The sequence below is a fragment of the Buteo buteo genome, chromosome 10 (assembly GCF_964188355.1).
Source record: "Buteo buteo chromosome 10, bButBut1.hap1.1, whole genome shotgun sequence".
NCBI classification, from domain to species: domain Eukaryota; kingdom Metazoa; phylum Chordata; class Aves; order Accipitriformes; family Accipitridae; genus Buteo; species Buteo buteo.
The window spans coordinates 715869-732716 of record NC_134180.1 but is presented as its reverse complement, the minus strand read 5'-3'; the positions used below and the strand labels follow the sequence as shown (position 1 = coordinate 732716).

At 69.4% G+C, this 16848-nt stretch overlaps 1 protein-coding gene across 1 annotated transcript; it reads left to right on the top strand.

Annotated features, from left to right (window-relative positions):
- Positions 1-283: 283 nt before the first annotated feature.
- ABCA7 (ATP binding cassette subfamily A member 7) lies at positions 284-16140 on the top strand. Its single transcript, XM_075037444.1, has 50 exons — positions 284-350; positions 2155-2266; positions 2388-2481; positions 2715-2856; positions 2940-3067; positions 3133-3254; positions 3331-3525; positions 3635-3724; positions 3852-4086; positions 4215-4354; positions 4427-4543; positions 4686-4865; positions 4939-5147; positions 5245-5421; positions 5623-5845; positions 5949-6170; positions 6299-6503; positions 6589-6705; positions 6908-7079; positions 7282-7413; positions 7501-7640; positions 7726-7863; positions 8028-8239; positions 8379-8451; positions 8732-8934; positions 9094-9142; positions 9377-9439; positions 10134-10288; positions 10393-10517; positions 10587-10685; positions 10920-11115; positions 11233-11327; positions 11569-11601; positions 11844-11949; positions 12051-12125; positions 12355-12524; positions 12596-12773; positions 12862-12977; positions 13184-13328; positions 13416-13539; positions 13645-13774; positions 13856-13976; positions 14102-14164; positions 14242-14348; positions 14660-14801; positions 14876-15010; positions 15090-15193; positions 15281-15373; positions 15481-15718; positions 15797-16140. Exons 2-50 carry the CDS (start codon positions 2201-2203, stop codon positions 15944-15946), a joined length of 6744 nt encoding a protein of 2247 aa, XP_074893545.1. The 5' UTR covers positions 284-350; positions 2155-2200; the 3' UTR covers positions 15947-16140.
- The last annotated feature ends 708 nt before the right edge of the window (positions 16141-16848 follow it).

Genomic DNA, 16848 nt, shown 5'->3' with positions numbered 1-16848 from the left:
CGGGTGGTCCGCGGGCAGTGGGATGGCCTGTCCCCCCGGGGGGGGTCTCAGATGACCCCAGGCCGGGTTGCAGCACCCACGGTGGGGGCTCTGCTGCCCCGTGGGGCTCCCAGGGGATGGGGCGGGGCAGGGGTGTGGCATGGGTGGGGCGGGGCCAGAGCTCGGCAGGGGAAGGGCTCCTGCCCCTCGCGCGCTCCCGTGACCCGCCCCCGGCCCCTTTAAAAATCCGCTTCCCATGACGTCACTGCGCGGCTACTTTGGAGGGCGGGGCCTGCGCGCGAGCCCGGCGGAGCCGGCCGGCGGAGCCCGCGGGGTCTCTTAAAGGGGCCGCTCGGTGGCGGCGGGAGCAGGTAACGGGGGTCCCGGGCCGGGGGCTGCTGCGGGCGGGGGGGGGGCGGGCTGTGCCGCCGGCTGCTGCCTCGGCCGGGCTTCGGCTTCGCAGCGTCCCGCCGGGGCTGTCCGCATCTCCCCTCCCTCCCCCCGGGGCTGTCCCCATGTCCCCATCATCCCCCCCCGAGGCTGTCCGTGTCCCCCTCGGGCTGTCTCCATCACCCCCCCGGGCTGTCCGTGTCCCCCCCCGGGTTGTCCCCATCATCCCCCCGAGCTGTCCCCATCGTCCCCCCGGTCCGTCCGCCTCCCCGTGGCTCCGCACCCCGCCCAGCGGGGAGCTCGGTGCGGCGGGACCGGGACCGGGACCGGGGCGGGTCGGGGGCGGCCGTGCTGCCCGTTGCAGCGATGGGGCGTGTTTGTCCCCCGTGGGGTGAGGGAGCAGGTCCCCACGCGAGTCCCTTGCCGGGAGGCGGCTCCTGGAGGGTCCCCGGTGTTTCGTGTTTCTTTTGTCCCGAAAAGAGCCGCAGCCCCCGGCCGGGCTGAGGCTGCTCCCGGCCCGGCGGCCCCGCAGCATCCCCCGGTCCCGGCGCCGGCCGCCTCTGCCCCCCCCTCCCCACCGCTGGGTCCCCCCTCGCTCCCGCTGCGGCGGGAGGGGGCGGCACAGCCCTCCCCAAGCCCCGGTGCCCCCTCGGAGGAATCCCTCCTCCCCCCCCAGGACCCTGCTCCGGTGCCGCTCGTGTCCGGCCCTGCTCGTGTCCAGCCCCGCAGGCTGATTAGCCGGATTTCCCAGCCGGGATCCTAATCCCGCTGGCCGGTACCGGCTTATCCCCGCTGCGCCCGGGGACCCGGCTTAGCCCCGGCAGCGGGCAGAGCCATCGCCTGCCTGCCCTCTTGCCCAAGGTCCGGCCGGGGGTGGCGGAGGCGTGAGGCCACGGGAGGCGAGAGGGTGGGCAAGTGAGTCTGCAGCTTCGGCCACCAACCCTGCGGTGGTGGAACGGGCAGCGTGGGTGGCCCGGGGGTGCCCTGAGCTCACGGTGGCCGGGGAGCAGCTCCGGAGCTCAGCTTCCCCCAGGCACGGGTGTTTGCCGGGCGGGAAGATGCGAGTTCGGTCGTGCCACCGCTGCCTGCCGGGGCTCGGCACGAAGCTGGCCTGTGTGGCTGGAAGGGGAGGCTGATGCTTTGCTGCCAGGTACTGGGGGCTGCCGACCTGCTGGCCCCTGTCCGGGGGTGGGTGAAGTCCCCGGAGCTGGCCGGGCGTGGGGTCTCGCTGGGACGGGGCTGGGGAAGGAACGGGGCCAGAGCTGCTGGGGCCCCAGCTCAGCTTGGGGGGCACCTGCGGGGACCTGGGTGCCCGAGCTCATGCCTTGAGCCCCTTGCATCAGGGCAGTTTCCCCTCCTGGGGTGCTGAGGGTCTCACCAGCAACACCTGACCTCGCTGCTGGCCCGGCCATATCACTCACATGGGGAAACTGAGGCACGGGCAGGTCCCAGGCCTCCCCCGGGCTGCCCAGCTCTCCAGGGCTGCCCCTCGTGCTTGGCGTGTGAATCAGGTTCATTGCTCCTAATGCAGCGCTGACCTGGAGGGACTTTGCAGAGCTTGTGCCCTATTTTGCTGCTTTTGATTTAGAAAAGAATGAGATTTGAGAGCTTTGCTCCAGCAAGGAGCTTTGCTGTGGGAATGCCAGGCTGGCTCCTGCCAGCCCCCGGAGCTCAGCCATGTGCCCAGCGCTTTGCCCAGTGTGCGATAAGCCCTGAGCCAGAGGGACACGAGAGCCCTGACTGTCACCCCCAGCTCAGCGCTGACCCTCCTGCTTTCGCCTGCAGCTGGAGCCGAGTGGGGCACAGGGCACGTGTCCCCCGCATCCCCGCCATGGCCGTGGGCACCCAGCTGGGGCTGCTGCTCTGGAAGAACTTCACCTACCGCCGGCGGCAGCGGGTGAGCGGGCAACCGGGGTGGGAGAGCGCCCGGAGCTGCTGGGTCCTGGCGCAGGGGCAGGCAGAGCCCTGGGTGCCGATGGGGACAGGGACCCCCCGCCCCAACCATGGGTGTCCCCCAGATCCAGCTGGCCATTGAGCTCCTGTGGCCCCTCTTCCTCTTCTTCATCTTGATCTCAGTGCGGCAATCCCACCCGCCCTTCAAGCAGCATGAGTGTGAGTGTCCCATGCCAGCCCCCACCGGGGCCACCCCCTGGGTTGGCAATGCCCCCTCCCCGTGCCTGCTGGGGACATGGGAGCCCTGTGGGGTCCCAGGGTGGCAGCGGGGGAGACAAATATGGGAGGTGGACACAAGCTGGGGGCTCGCTGGCATCTCCCTGATGGAGTGTGTGCGTGGCCTCGGGGGTCCCGCATTGCCCCCCCCGGACCTGTCTCTCCCTCTCCCACAGGCCACTTCCCCAACAAGGCCCTTCCCTCGGCCGGGACCCTGCCCTGGCTCCAGGGCATCATCTGCAACATGAACAACCCCTGCTTTCGGCACCCGACGGCGGGAGAGGCCCCCGGCGTGGTGGGCAACTTCGACGGCTCCATGTGAGCAACGGGGGTCGGGGGGCTGTGGGGCCGGACTGAGCAGTGGGACTGGGGTCTCACCACCCGCCCTGTGCCCCCAACAGCCTCTCCCGCCTGCTGGCCGAAGCCCGGCGGGTCCTGGTCCGCACCGACGGGCACCGGCTCCTGCGCGGCTTTGCCCAACTCCTGCCCACCCTGCGCCGGCTCGGGGGGAGCGGGACTCAGCGGAGGGGTGAGCACCGGGGATGGGGGGTGCAGGGGGAGCGAGACTCCCCCAGCTGACCCCTGCCCCCCCAGCCCTGCCGGTGAGGGACTACCTGAGAGAGGATGAGACCTTCTCGTGGTTCCTCCGGACCAACACGTCTCTGCCCCCGGAGCTGGTGGACGAGCTGATGGGGGCTCGGCTCAACCCCCGCATCGTGAGTGTCGGTGCAGCGCCCGCTCCTGGTACCCGTGGTGCTGGGGGCTGCGGCATGACGGGCCCTCTCCCACCAGTTCTCCCTGGCGAGCACCCGCCTCCCGCTGAAGGCCGTGGTCTGCAACGCCTCGGAGCTGGGGGGCTTCCTGGCGGGGGGCGACGCCGCTTCCACCCGGCGCCTCCAGCGAGGGCTCTGCGACCTGCCTGGCCCCCAGCTCCGCGCCATGGAGGGCTCCTTCCTCTCCCAGCTCGACCTCCCCCGGCTCCTGGCGGTGAGCCCCCAGCCTGGCCAGACACTGGGTGCTGGCAAGTGCCGGGCCAGAGACCCCCGGCTTCCCCCCAGAGGGGCTGTGACCCCTCTTCCCATGCCCCCCCTTGTAGGAACAGCTGAGCTCAGAGGTGGGTGGCATTGCTGGCACCGTGGAAGCCTTGGGCACCTTCCTGCGGGATGCAGCATCCCTGATGGAGGAGGTAGCACCCTGCTCCCTGCTCAAGTGCCCCCTCCCACCCCCCCGCACTGGAGCAGTGCCCCGCTTCCCGCGGTGTCCCTGGGCGTCCCTGTCCCCTGTAGCCCCACTCCCCATCCCGCTCTCCCCAGGTCTCCTCCATGACCAGCCTCGCCGAGCTGCGGCGGGAGCTCGGGGCGCTGATGGCCCCCAACGCCAGCGCCGCCGGCTCGGGCGCCTTCGGGGCCCTGTCGCGCATCGCCTGTGGGCACCCCGAGGGCGGGGGGCTTAGGATCCCCTCCCTCAACTGGTACGAGGACAACGACGTCAAAGCCTTCCTGGACCGCAACAGCTCGGAGCGGAGAGCCACCGCCCCGGACAGCGCCAGCAGTGAGCGGGCTGGGCTGCGGTGGCGGGGGGAGCTCAGCCAGGGGCTTGCTGGACACGGCCCCCCCAAGGCTGCCCGGGAGGCGGCGGGGGGCTTGTGGCAAGGGCTCGGCTCTGCCCCCCACCAGGTCCCTTCTGCCGAGAGCTGGTCCGCAGCCTGGAGTCCAGCCCCCTTTCGCAGATCTTCTGGCGGGGGATCAAGCCCCTCTTCATGGGGAAGATCCTGTACACGCCGCCCGGCCCCGGCCCCGACAGCGTCATGGCCGAGGTGAGCGGGGGGCTGGGGGGGGGCTGAGGGGGGGTCTCACCCCAGCCCTGCCTCACCCCCTGCCCCACGCAGGTGAACCGGACCTTCCGGGAGCTGGCGGTGCTGGGGGAGGCGGGGGGTGCCTGGCGAGAGCTGGGACCCCGCATCTACACCTTCCTCAACGGCAGCCTGGAGATGCAGGTCCTCCGGGTGCGTGGCCCCCAGACCCTCTCCCCGGTGGGGACAGGGCTGCGGTGGGGCGCGGGTTGGGGGGTGTGGTGGGGTGCAGCCCGGGCTCCTGGCCAGGAGCGGGGTGGGCTGCATCGTCCTGTGGTACCCTGGTGCTTTGCAGGATCTGCTGCTGGCCCCGGGGACGGCCCAGCTCCTGGACGGGTTCCTCAACGGCACCTCCTGGAATCTGCCGGCGCTGGCGGGGTTCCTGGCGGGGCCGGCGGCGGGGCCGGGGCTCACCTGGCAGCAGGTGTACGCCGACGCCGACGTGGTCCTGAGCACGCTGTCGCAGTTCATGGAGGTGCGTGTCGCCCCGGCCGCCCGGGCGGGCTGGCTCCCTGAGCCCCGCTGAGCCCTGCCTGCCCTGCCCGCAGTGTGTCTGCCTGGACAAGATCGAGGCGGTGGCCACCGAGGACCAGCTGGTGGCCCGGGCCCTGGAGCTGCTGGAGGAGCAGCAGTTCTGGGCAGCCGTGGTCTTCCAGCCCCCCACCAACGCCACAGCCCCCGCGCTGCCCCCCCACGTCCGCTACAAGATCCGCATGGACATCGACGATGTCACGAGGACCAACAAGATCAAGGACAGGTCGGGGGACGCCCGCCCCTTCGGTCTCCACGACCCCCAAGCATCCTGCGCCCGTGGCGGGGGGAGCCCCCCTCCCAGCACCGTGCTCTGCCCCCAGGTTTTGGGACCCGGGCCCTGCAGCCGACCCCTTCAGCGACCTGCGCTACGTGTGGGGGGGCTTCGTCTACGTGCAGGACCTGGTGGAGCAGGCGGTGGTGCGGGTGCAGACCGGGGCTGCCCCACGGACGGGGGTCTACGTCCAGCAAATGCCCTACCCCTGCTACGTGGATGATGTGTGAGTGGGTGGTGGGGGGCAGCCCCAGCGCCCCAGGACCCTCAAGTGACCCACTGCTGTGGGGGACGGGGCCGAGCACCCTGCAGCATCGGTGCCCTGAGGAGGTGGCACGGGGCTGATCCATGCCCCAGGTGTCCCCTGCCCGGCAGTGGCCCCGGGGTGTCAGGCTGGAGGTGGAAGGGCTGGTGCCATCTCCCCCAGGTTTCTGCGGGTCCTGAACCGCTCGCTGCCCCTCTTCATGACGCTGGCCTGGATCTACTCGGTGGCCATGATCATCAAGGGGGTGGTGCACGAGAAGGAGACGCGTCTCAAGGAGACCATGAAGACTATGGGGCTGAGCAACGGGATCCTCTGGCTCAGCTGGTTCCTCAGCAGCTTCATCCCCTTCCTCCTCAGCTCTGCCCTCCTTGTTCTCATCCTCAAGGCAGGTTGCAGGGCAGAGGGGACAGTGTGGGTGACACGGAGAGTGTTGGGGCTGGGAGCCAGCATGGGGGGCTCCGCAGGCTCCAACCTGCCTCCATCTGCAGCTGGGAAACATCCTGCCCTACAGTGACCCAGCCGTCATCTTCCTCTTCCTCGGCACCTTCTCGGTGGCCACCATCAGCCAGTGCTTCCTCATCAGCACCTTCTTCCCCCGCGCCAACCTGGCCTCGGCTTGCGGCGGCATCATCTACTTCTCCCTCTACCTGCCCTATGTGCTGTGCGTCGCCTGGCGCGACCACATCACCTTCTCGCTCCGCGTCCTCGTGGTGAGCGGCCGTGGCAGCCCCCTCCCCAATGTCCCTTGGGCGCCCCAGGCATGCCAGGTGGGGGGCTTTGGGGATGAACCCCCCTGGGGTGGTCTTTCTGCCCACACCGCTGTTCTTGCCACCGCCAGAGCCTGCTGTCACCGGTGGCCTTCGGCTTCGGCTGCGAGTACTTCTCCCTTTATGAGGAGCAGGGGGTGGGCATCCAGTGGCACAACCTGGGCACCAGCCCCGTGCCGGGAGACCCCTACAACTTTGCCATGGCCATGGGGTTGCTGCTGCTGGATGCTGGCCTCTACGGCCTGGCCACCTGGTACCTCGAGGGCGTCTTCCCAGGTGAGCGTGGCCCCCCCCGGCTCTCGGCAGCCCCTCCGGTCCCTTGGCAGCCCCCCGGCCCCACTCAGCCCCTTGCCTGCTGCAGGTCAGTATGGGATCCCCAAGCCCTGGAATTTCCCCTTCCTGAAGAGCTACTGGCTTGGAGAGCCATCCTCAGCTGGGCACCCCCCGTACCCCACCAGCCCCTTCGCTGCACCCCAAGGTGAGCCCCTGCCCCTGCCCCCCCCCAGAGCTGCACGGCTGAAGGGCGGCAGCCACAGAACTGGGCTCGAGCCCTTCCTTCTGGGCTTTGCCCTCCCAGCGGGGTGTCCTGCCCCATGGCAGGGGGTCCTGCCCCCCGTGACAAGGGGTCCTGCCCCCGGCGAGGAGTCCTGCCCGGGACATGACCCTCCGGTGGCTTCCAGTGCTGGTGGAGGAGCCGCCTGCCCAGCTCCAGCCCGGCGTCTCCATCCGCAACCTGGTGAAGATTTACCGCAACAGCAGCCGCGTGGCTGTCAACGGGCTGAGCCTGGACTTCTACGAGGGGCAAATCACCTCCTTCCTGGGCCACAACGGGGCCGGCAAGACCACCACCATGTGAGACTGGGGGTCTGACCAGGGGAGCTGTGCGGCCACGGTCGGGACAGGAGCCTCGCCTCGCTCTGCCCTGGTGCTGTCCCGACCTGGGTCCCCGTGAGGCTGGGCTCTGAGCACCCCACACAGAACAGGTCACCCCAGCCCCGAGCCCCGCTGGTCCTGTGCTCCCTGACCCGTTTTCCCCGCTGGTTCCCCCATCCAGGTCCATCCTGACTGGCCTCCTGCCCCCCACCTCCGGCACTGCCTATATCCTGGGCTGGGACATCCGCTCCGATATCGACAGCATCCGCAAAACCATGGGGATGTGTCCCCAGCACAACGTGCTCTTCGACATGTAGGCAGGGGCAGGGCAGGCAGGGGGGGAGCAGCGCCAGGGGCTGGCACAGGCAGGGCCCCCCCATCTCACCCCTGCCCGCCCCAGCCTGACGGTGGAGGAGCACGTCTGGTTCTACGGGCGGCTGAAGGGGCTGTCGGAGAAGCAGGTGAAGGCGGAGATGGAGCAGTTGATCCAGGACACGGGGCTGCCCCACAAGCGCCGGGAGCAGACCAGGAACCTCTCGGGTGCGTGCGGGGGGCAGGACCGGCACCCGAGCAGGGGTCCGCTGCCCCGGCCCCCCCTTCCAACGCTGTCCCTGCCGCCCCGCAGGCGGAATGCAGCGGAAGCTCTCGGTGGCCATCGCCTTCGTGGGCGGCTCCCGGGTGGTCATCCTGGACGAGCCCACGGCTGGCATCGACCCCTACTCCCGCCGCAGCATCTGGGAGCTGCTGCTCAAATACCGCAAAGGTCAGGGCTGGGGGGACCCCGCTTCGCCCTCTGTGCATCTGAGCCCCTCCAGCCGTGGAGAACTGGCAGCAGGGGCGAGCGGGGAGACGTGCCAAGTGGGGAGATGCCCAGAAAGGGGGGATCCAGCAAGGGGGTCTGGGGTCCAGCCCGCTGCCTGCCCCCAGGCCGCACCATCATCCTCTCCACCCACTACATGGATGAGGCGGAGCTGCTGGGGGACCGCACCGCCATCATCTCGCAGGGGCGGCTCTGCTGCTGCGGGTCCCCGCTCTTCCTCAAGGCCAGGCTGGGCACCGGCTACCACCTCACCCTGGTGAAGCGGGAGCGGGTCGGGACGGGCGGCAGCACCGGCACTGTCCCCGGCACCACCAAAAAGGTGGGTCCCTTGGCCCTGCTGAGCATCAGCCAAAAGGGTGCCTGGTGCCTCCGTCCCAGGTATCAGGGGGGTGCTGAGCCCCAGGCTTGGGGTTGGATCCTGCTACAGGGTGCCAGGCTCTGGCTACCCTTTCCCACAGGACGGCAGTGACTCGGAGCGCAGCAGCGACACGGGCCTGGGCAGCGAGCGGGGCAGCGAGACCAGCACCGTGGGTGAGGGTCCCGTCCCTCCCTGTGCCCTCGGTGCAGCATCACGCTCCTGGGTGCTCCCCATGTAGCCCCCATCAGCCGGGGGTGGGGGGCCGTGGGCATATTCAGCCCCACGCCCTGCCCTGCCACCGGCTCTTGGCCCCCCTGCACTGGTGGGGCAGAAGGGGCTCCCTGCCCTCCTGCCCCCTGCAAGCCCTCCCAGGGACCCCCAGACTGGGGTCCAGGGCACTGTGCTGTCCACTGGCTCCTGCCCCAGGTTTCCAGCCCTCCCCGTCCCCCCCAGATGTGCCCCAGCTGTCGGCGCTGATCCAGAAGCTGGTGCCGGGCTCCCGGCTAGTGGAGGACATTGGGCACGAGGTGCTCTTTGTCCTGCCCTACAGTGGGGCCAAGGACGGGGCGTTTGGGGACCTCTTCCACGAGCTGGACACCCGCCTGGGGGAACTGGGCATCTCCAGCTACGGCATCTCCGACACCACGCTGGAAGAGGTACCCAGAGGAGCTGCGGCCAGGGGGCTGCCTGTGGCTCCTGGGGTGCCCACCCTCCCTGGAGCTCTGCTGGGGGTTGCCCGTGACCTGGGGGATTTGCCTTGCCGGGGTGGTGGGCGCTGATGGCCATGTTTAATGCCAGCCCCCTCCTGCCCTCAGATCTTTCTGAAGGTGGCGCAGGACACTGGGGTGGACGCTGACTCTGCAGGTAAAACACCTCGGGGCTGGCTGGAGCTCAGCTTCAGGGTGCTAGGGTGCAGGGGGGGTCTGAGGGGAGATGCTCAGCAGCCTGGAGCAGAGGGGTGCGGGTGTCCCCAGCACCCCGTGTGGCCCTCACCCTTCCCAGGGCTGGGTTCCCTGCTGGGAGCACCCATGGGTGCAGGGAGGTGTCACAGGCTGTGGCCTCAGTCCCACCCTGGTGCTCTCACCCCCGTTTTGTCAGGCACCAGGAGAGGAGCAGCCCCCGGCGAGGGAGGAGATGCAGAAGTGGCCGACGGGGAGCTGGGTAAGGAGGGGGGGAGCTGAGACCTAGGACCCCCTGAGCTGGCCAGCCCCTGCCGCTGGTGCCCCCCACCTCCACCCCGTGGGCTGGGGCTGGGGCCTTGGCATGTGTCCATCCGGGCACGTGTCCATCCAAGGAGGCATCCCTTCGGACACGCATCCCTTTGGGCAGGTAGCGGGCAGGGGGAGGCTCAGGGATGCTCGTGCGGCATCGCTCCCGCTTGGCCTCGGTGTCGGGCAGGGCGAGGAGTGGGGACAGTGGCTGGTTTGGGGGAGCCTGGCTCTGGGCAGGGCTTGGGATGGGACATGAAATCCCAGGGAACGTACTCAGGCCCCTTCTGGAGATAGAGCTGGTGTGGGGGCAGCCATGGCAGTGTGTGGGGGGGCTGTGATTGTTTGGGGACCCGGCTCTGCCCTGGGTCAGCGCTAACCCCGGCTGGGCAGACATCGGCGTGGCTATAACCCTTCTTTCCTCTCCTTTACACTGAGTCCAAGGACCCCGTCGAGGTAGGAGCTGGGGGCTGGGAGGGTCTGGGGGGCTCCCATTGCATCCCTGCATGCAGCACCCCATCCCCACCAGGGTGGGGGACACAACCCTGCCAGCACACCGTCCCCCCGGCACGTTGCCCGACATGAACCCCTGCCCCTCACCACCGGCTGTGCCGGGGCCAGACCCAGACCCGTCTCTGCCCCCGCAGCAGAGGAGCCCCGGGAGACGGACCTGCTGCGCGGGGCGGCCGGGCAGGCCAGCCGCAGGGTGAGGGGCTGGGCACTGACCCGCCAGCAGCTCCGTGCCCTCTTCATCAAGAGGATGCTCCATGCCCGACGCAGCACCCGGGGCTTCTTCGCGCAGGTACGGCATGGGGGAAGGGGATGGGACGGGGCCGTGGTGCGGAGGGTGGGGAGGGGATGGGGCAGGAGGGTGCGGAGCCGGCCCTGACCCCCAGCCCCCGGCAGATCGTCCTGCCCGCCGTCTTCGTCTGCATCGCCCTGCTCTTCAGCCTCATCGTGCCGCCCTTCGGGAAGTACCCACCGCTGCGCCTCCAGCCCTGGATGTACGGGCAGCAGTTCACCTTCTTCAGGTGCGTCCCCATCCCTCTGTCCCCCCATGTCCCCCACTGATGCCAGCTCACTCCTGCATCTCCTGGCAGCAACGACGCCCCGGGGGACCCCGACACGACTCGGCTCCTGGCCGCGCTCCTGGCCGAGCCGGGCTTCGGCACCAAGTGCATGAAGGATGCTGAGGAGGCGTGAGTGCCTGCGACCCGCGGGGCCGGAGGGGGTGGCTGGGGCTCAGCCCCCGCCTCGGTGCCTGCATCTCCCCCAGGAGCAGCCCTGCCAGCTGGTGCGATGCCATGGGACCCCCTCAACCAGCCATGGGAGGGGGGCGGTGGCAGCCACAGGCAGGGGCAGGTCCCAATGCCTCTGGCTCACACCAGGCTGGTAACAGGGGGTCTCTCTCCCCCATGGTGCCGGGTGCCCAGGACGGCACCATGCCCACCAGCTTCCCACCCCGATGGCTTCTTGGTCCCCCCGGCTCCCCCAGCCCTGCTGGAAGCGTTGCGGCACGGGAACTGGACGCGAGCCGAGCCGTCCCCCCGCTGCCGGTGCAGCGGACCGGGGGCTCAAAGGATGCTGCCCGACTGCCCCGAGGGGGCCGGGGGGCTCCCACCACCCCAGGTAACCCCCAGCCCGCAGCGGGGCCAGCACCAGCGCTGTCTGGTACTGGTGCAGGCAATGCTCTGGGGAGGCGAATGCAGCCGTGTGTCCGTCCAGCCTGCCTGTCTGTCCCCCCAGGTGCGAAGGGGCACAGGTGACATCCTGCAGAACCTGACGGGCAGGAACATCTCTGACTACCTGGTGAAGACCTACCCCCAGATCATCCGCTGGGGGTGAGTGCTGGGGCTGGGGACACCCTGGGGACACCGCAGGGAAGATGGGGCGAGTCTTTGGCACAGGCTGCCAGCGCGGTGGAAGCAGGGAGGGATGCTGCAGACCAAACCCAGCCAGGGCTGGGGACAGCGAGGGCACTGCAGGGTAAGGGGGAACTGCTGGGGGACTCGTGGCTGGGTGGGCAGGCGCTGCCGTAACATCTCCCGGGGGGTATTTCTCCCCCGCTCCCATTTCTTTCAGGCTGAGGAACAAGAAGTGGGTGAATGAGCAGAGGTGAGCCCGGGGAGGGGCTGGGGTCTCACGCAGATGGGGCAGGGGAGAGGCAGGAGCTCGCCTGCGGGCTTGGGCAGAGCCAGCGCAATCTCCAGGCAGAGCCATCATCTGGGCAGCCTCAGCCCTTCGCTGTGTGCCCCTCACCGTGGTGTCTGGGCGGGTGCAGGGGGAGGGTTGCATTTGGGCAGGGGTGGCAGCTGAAAATGGGTGGCAGGTTTGGAAGTGCCCGTCTCTCCCCGCAGGTACGGTGGCTTTTCTCTGGGTGCCGGCAGCTCCCAGGCCCTGCCGTCGGCGGCAGAGGTGGATGAGGCGGTGCTGGAGCTCCGGGCACTGTTCAACATCACCCCGGTATGGCCAGGGCTCTGCCCCCCCCCGGCTTGGCTCCAGCATCCCTGTGCTGGGAGGGCTCTGGCCCAAGCCTGCTCCTCACCCCGTGTTCCCACACCCAGGGCAGCCCCTCAGACCGGCTCCTGGGCAACCTCAGCCACTTCATTGAGGGCTTGGACGCTCGCAGGAACATCAAGGTACGCCCGACCCGGGGACTGGGGGTCCCACGGGGATGAGACCTGGGAGTCAGCAGGGGATGTGGCACCCGGGTCCCCATCTGGGGTTGGAGCAGCTGGAGAAGGACTGAGCCTGCCTGGGGCTGGAGGGGAGCGGGAGCCTGGTGGGGAGCGGGGTGCTGTGGGCACAGCCGGTGGCGGTGCCGGAGCAGGAGGGGGCTCTGAGCCGCCAAGCTCCTCTGGGCTGCAGGTCTGGTTCAACAACAAGGGCTGGCACGCCATGGTTTCCTTCGTCAACGTGGCCAGCAACGGGCTGCTGCGTGCTCGGCTGCCCGCCGGGACCGACCCCGCACTCTACGGCATCACGGCCACCAACCACCCCCTCAACCTCACCAAGGAGCAGCTCTCGGAGGCTGCCCTGTGAGTACCAGGGACAGGGGTCCACAGGCCCCCCCCCCCCATCCCTGGCTGAGCTCTCCCCTCCCCGACAGGATGGCCACCTCAGTGGACGTGCTGGTGTCCATCTGCGTGATCTTCGCCATGTCCTTCGTCCCGGCCAGCTTCGTGCTCTTCCTCATCGAGGAGCGGGTCAGCAAGGCCAAGCATCTGCAGTTTGTCAGCGGGATGAAGCCTGTCACCTACTGGCTGGGCAACTTCACCTGGGACATGGTGCGGGACGGGGATGGGGATGCGGTACAGGTCCCAGGGGGCCAGGTCCCACTTGTGACCCCCCCTCCTGGCTTTTCTGTGCCTGCAGTGCAACTACTTGGTCCCTGCGCTGCTGGTTATCCTCATCTTCCTCTGCTTCCAGCAGGAGTCCTACGTGTCCTCTGCCAACCTGCCCTCCCTGGTGCTGCTGCTGCTGCTCTACGGGTGAAGGGCCGGTGGAGCCCAGCTGGGGCTCAGCCCCCCGCCGGGGCTGGACCCCAGGGAGGGGGGGTGCAGGGGGCTCAGAGCAGGGCTGGGGGCAGCCCTGGCTTGGGGGTCTTGGTAAAGGGAGGGGGGGTGTTGGCTTGCCCTGCTGTGCCCCCCAGAACGGGAGGTGCGCCTCGGCCAGCCTCTGCCTCTCTGCCCCCCAGCTGGTCCATCACCCCCCTGATGTACCCAGCCTCCTTCCTCTTCAGCATCCCCAGCACCGCCTACGTGGCCCTGACGTGCATCAACCTCTTCATTGGCATCAACGGCAGCGTGGCCACCTTCGTGCTGGAGCTCTTCGTGGACCAGGTGAGCCCCCAGGCTGCCCTGGACCCCCCTTCCATCCCTGCGGGACTGGTCCCAGCTCCCCTATCCTTCTCCTCACTGCCCCGACAGAACCTCAACAACATCAACCGCATCCTGAAGAAAGTTTTCCTCGTCTTCCCCCACTTCTGCCTGGGCCGAGGCCTCATCGACATGGTGAAGAACCAGGCAATGGCCGATGCCTTCGAGAGGTTCGGTGAGTCCAGGGGTATCAGGGCTGCTCCCCCTCCCCAAAGCCTGGCCAGCGCGGGGGCCCTCCCCGGTGTCCCCCCCCTCCTACAGCCCCTCTTGCCGCTTCCAGGGGACAGGCACTTTGTGTCTCCCTTGTCCTGGGATCTGGCAGGGAAGAACATGTTCGCCATGGCCGTTGAGGGCGTCATCTTCTTCCTCTTCACCCTCCTGCTGCAATATCGCTTCTTCCTGCGGCTCGGGTGAGGACCGGCCGTGGGGCGGCCGTGGGGCGGCCGTGGGGTGGGCAGCCCTGGAAGTGCCCCTGCCGCTGTTGCCCCCAGGCCACGGGCTCTGCAGCTGCCCTCGCTGGGGGAAGAGGACGGGGACGTGGCCAGGGAGCGGGCGAGGGTGGGCAGCACCCCCCCGCACGGCCACCTCCTGCTGCTGAAGGACCTGACCAAGGTGCGTGCCGTGGGGCCGGACCCTGCCCCGTCCCTCGCTGCGGGGGCTCCAGCCTCTCCCGTAGCCCCCAGTCCCGCTGGTGGGTGACGGGTGGGGAGCACCCAGCGCCGGGCTCTGCCACGCAGGTGTACCGGCGCAGGAAGGCTCCGGCGGTGGACCGGCTCTGCGTTGCCATCCCCCCCGGGGAGGTGAGTGCCGGACAGACGGACAAATGGCGCTGCGGGCAGCGACGGGGCTGCCGCTAACCCCGGTTTGCGCCCCGCAGTGCTTCGGCCTCCTGGGTGTGAACGGCGCCGGGAAGACTTCCACCTTCAAGATGCTGACGGGGGACACGGAGGTGACGCTGGGGGAGGCCTGGCTGAAAGGGCACAGGTGGGCGAGACGGAGGGGCCCCGTGGCCAACCCACTGCTCCCCCTCTCCTTGTCCCCACAGCATGCACGCCGTCATCCCCATCCCCACCCTGTGCTCCTCCTCGCCCTCGTCCCCGCAGCGTGCTTGCACTCGGCTTCATCCTCATCCTCATCCCTGCACGTGTTCGTCCCTGTTCCCGCGGTGTGCTCAGCCTTTTCTCTGTCCCTGGAGACTGCCGCTGTCCCCGCCGCGTGCTCAGCTGTGTCCCCACTGCGTGCTCGGTCATGTCCCCGACCCTGCCGCGTGCTCAGCCGTGTCCCCGTCCCCGCAGCGTGCTCACCGACCTGCAGTCCGTCCACCAGCACATGGGTTACTGCCCCCAGTTCGACGCCATCACAGACCTGCTGACGGGGCGGGAGCATCTGGAGTTTTACAGCCGCCTGCGCGGCATCCCAGAGGAGGAGACCCCCAGGGTAGGGCCCGCGCCCCAGCCCCCCCTCCCCAGCCCTGAGGGACCCCGTCCTCACCCCCTCCATGTCTTTTGCAGGTAGCTCAGTGGGGTATCACCAAGCTGGGGCTGGAGCCACACGCGGACCGGCCGGCGGGCAAGTACAGCGGGGGCAACAAGCGCAAGCTCTCCACGGCTATAGCACTCCTCGGCTCCCCCCCAGTCGTCTTCCTGGTGAGTGGGGACAGTGGGGGGGTCCCATGGCAGCACCTGCCCCCTGCCCGGGCTGGCAGCACCGCTGGGGCCGTTGCAGGATGAGCCCACGACGGGGATGGACCCGCGAGCCCGGCGGTTCCTGTGGGACTGCATCCTCAGCGTCATCCGGGAAGGCAGGTCCGTGGTGCTCACGTCCCACAGGTGAGCCCCCCAGTCCCAGGGTCTGCGGCACTGCAGGAGGGGAGCACCCGTCTCTCCCTGCGGGGTCTCACGCCTCCCCCCCGGCAGCATGGAGGAGTGCGAGGCGCTGTGCACCAGGATGGCCATCATGGTCAACGGCCGGTTCCGCTGCCTGGGCAGCGTCCAGCACCTCAAGAACAGGTAATGGGGGCTGGGGACTCGGGGAGGGCTCCGGCAGTGAGGGCAGCCGCCCTGTGGGGTCGGGGACACGGCTGGTCCCTGCAGCGATGTTCCCCTCTCCCGCGCAGGTTTGGGGATGGCTACACGGTGGTGGTGCGGGTGGGCGGCCCCGGTCCGGCACCGGTGGAGAGCCTGATGCAGCACCGCTTCCCCGGCATCGTGCTGAAGGAGCGACACGGGGGGCTGCTGCAGTACCAGCTGCCCTCCCGCGCCGGCTCCCTGGCCAGTGTCTTCAGCGTTCTGGCAGCCCACCGTGGCCCCTGCCACATCGAGGACTACTCCGTGTCCCAGACCACCCTCGACCAGGTGACGAGTGACGTGGGGCACGAGGGCATGGGGGCCAGGGTCCTGCCGGCACTGCCCCTCACCCTGCCCTCCCCACAGGTCTTCGTGCACTTTGCCAGGGAGCAGAGCGACGAGGACCCCGGAGGGGCCGCAGCCCCAGGGCAGGATGTGGCCCCAGTGGCCCCCAGCCCTGGGAGGAGGCTGACACCATTCCTGGAGGATGACAGCTACCAGGAGAGTGCTGTCTGAGCGAGGTCATGGTGCCCCATGGACCACCTCCCCAGCCATCACCGCAGCATGACCTGGGGTCCTGGGTCTTCTGGCCATCCCGGACCCCCAGAGCTGCAGGGGGGGGGGCCTGGCCACATCATGCCCACCAGCACAGGGCCACCATCCCTGTGGGACCGTCTGGGTGCTGGGGAGGGTCAAAGCGCCAGGGCAGGGCTGGCCCCAGCTCCCCCTTGGTGGGGTTGTACTCTCTGGGGGGGCTGAGTTTTTTTGGGGGGGTGTCTGCCCTGGGCCTCCCCCCACCCCAGGACAGGGCTGGGTGCTGGGGCTGGCCCTGGGACCCCAACTGCTCTCTGCCAGAGCAGAATCTGCTGTGAAAGAGCAATTAAATAAAGACCCGTGGTCCTTCCCCGGGGGCTTGGATCGCTCTCGCACCACTGCTGCCACACTTGGGGACACGGGGCAGGGGGCACAGCGGGACAGGTGGCAGCAGGATGGCCTTTGCACGGGGGGCACAGAGCAGCCAGCACAGCCCCCTGCCCTGCAGCCCCTTCCCCATGGCTCCCCAAGCAGCCAAAGGTCAGCCAGGGTCTTCCTCACCCTGGATGGTCCCTGGGCAGGGGCTGGGTGGGCAGCGGGCTGGGCAGGGGTCCCTGCCGGCCACCCCCCCGGGGCTCGTCCTCTCCACCTTCTCCCCCACCGGGGTGCCCCAGAGTGGGGCAGGGGTCTCGCCCTCTCAGCTGGGTGTCCCCTTGGGGCCTGCAGCACACAGGGGCCCTCGCAGGGCTGCGCTGAGCCCCCGGGGCTGGGGGCCGTGAAGCTTTTGGGGTGCCCACCTCCTCCTTCACCCCTGAGACCCCTCTCCCACTGCAGGGGGTGCACAGACCTTCCCCACAGCGCTGGTGGGCTGCACCTGGGGCTCC

What these genes read in the sequence shown, in the direction of transcription:
- ABCA7 (XM_075037444.1), top strand. Translation starts at nt 2,201, where the DNA reads ATGGCCGTGGGCACCCAGCTGGGGCTGCTGCTCTGGAAGAACTTCACC. An exon ending in CACCGCCCCGGACAGCGCCA is followed by an intron (nt 4,087 to 4,214) that starts GCAGTGAGCGGG and finishes GCCCCCCACCAG; the next exon opens with GTCCCTTCTGCCGAGAGCTG. An exon ending in CCCCTTCGCTGCACCCCAAG is followed by an intron (nt 6,706 to 6,907) that starts GTGAGCCCCTGC and finishes GGTGGCTTCCAG; the next exon opens with TGCTGGTGGAGGAGCCGCCT.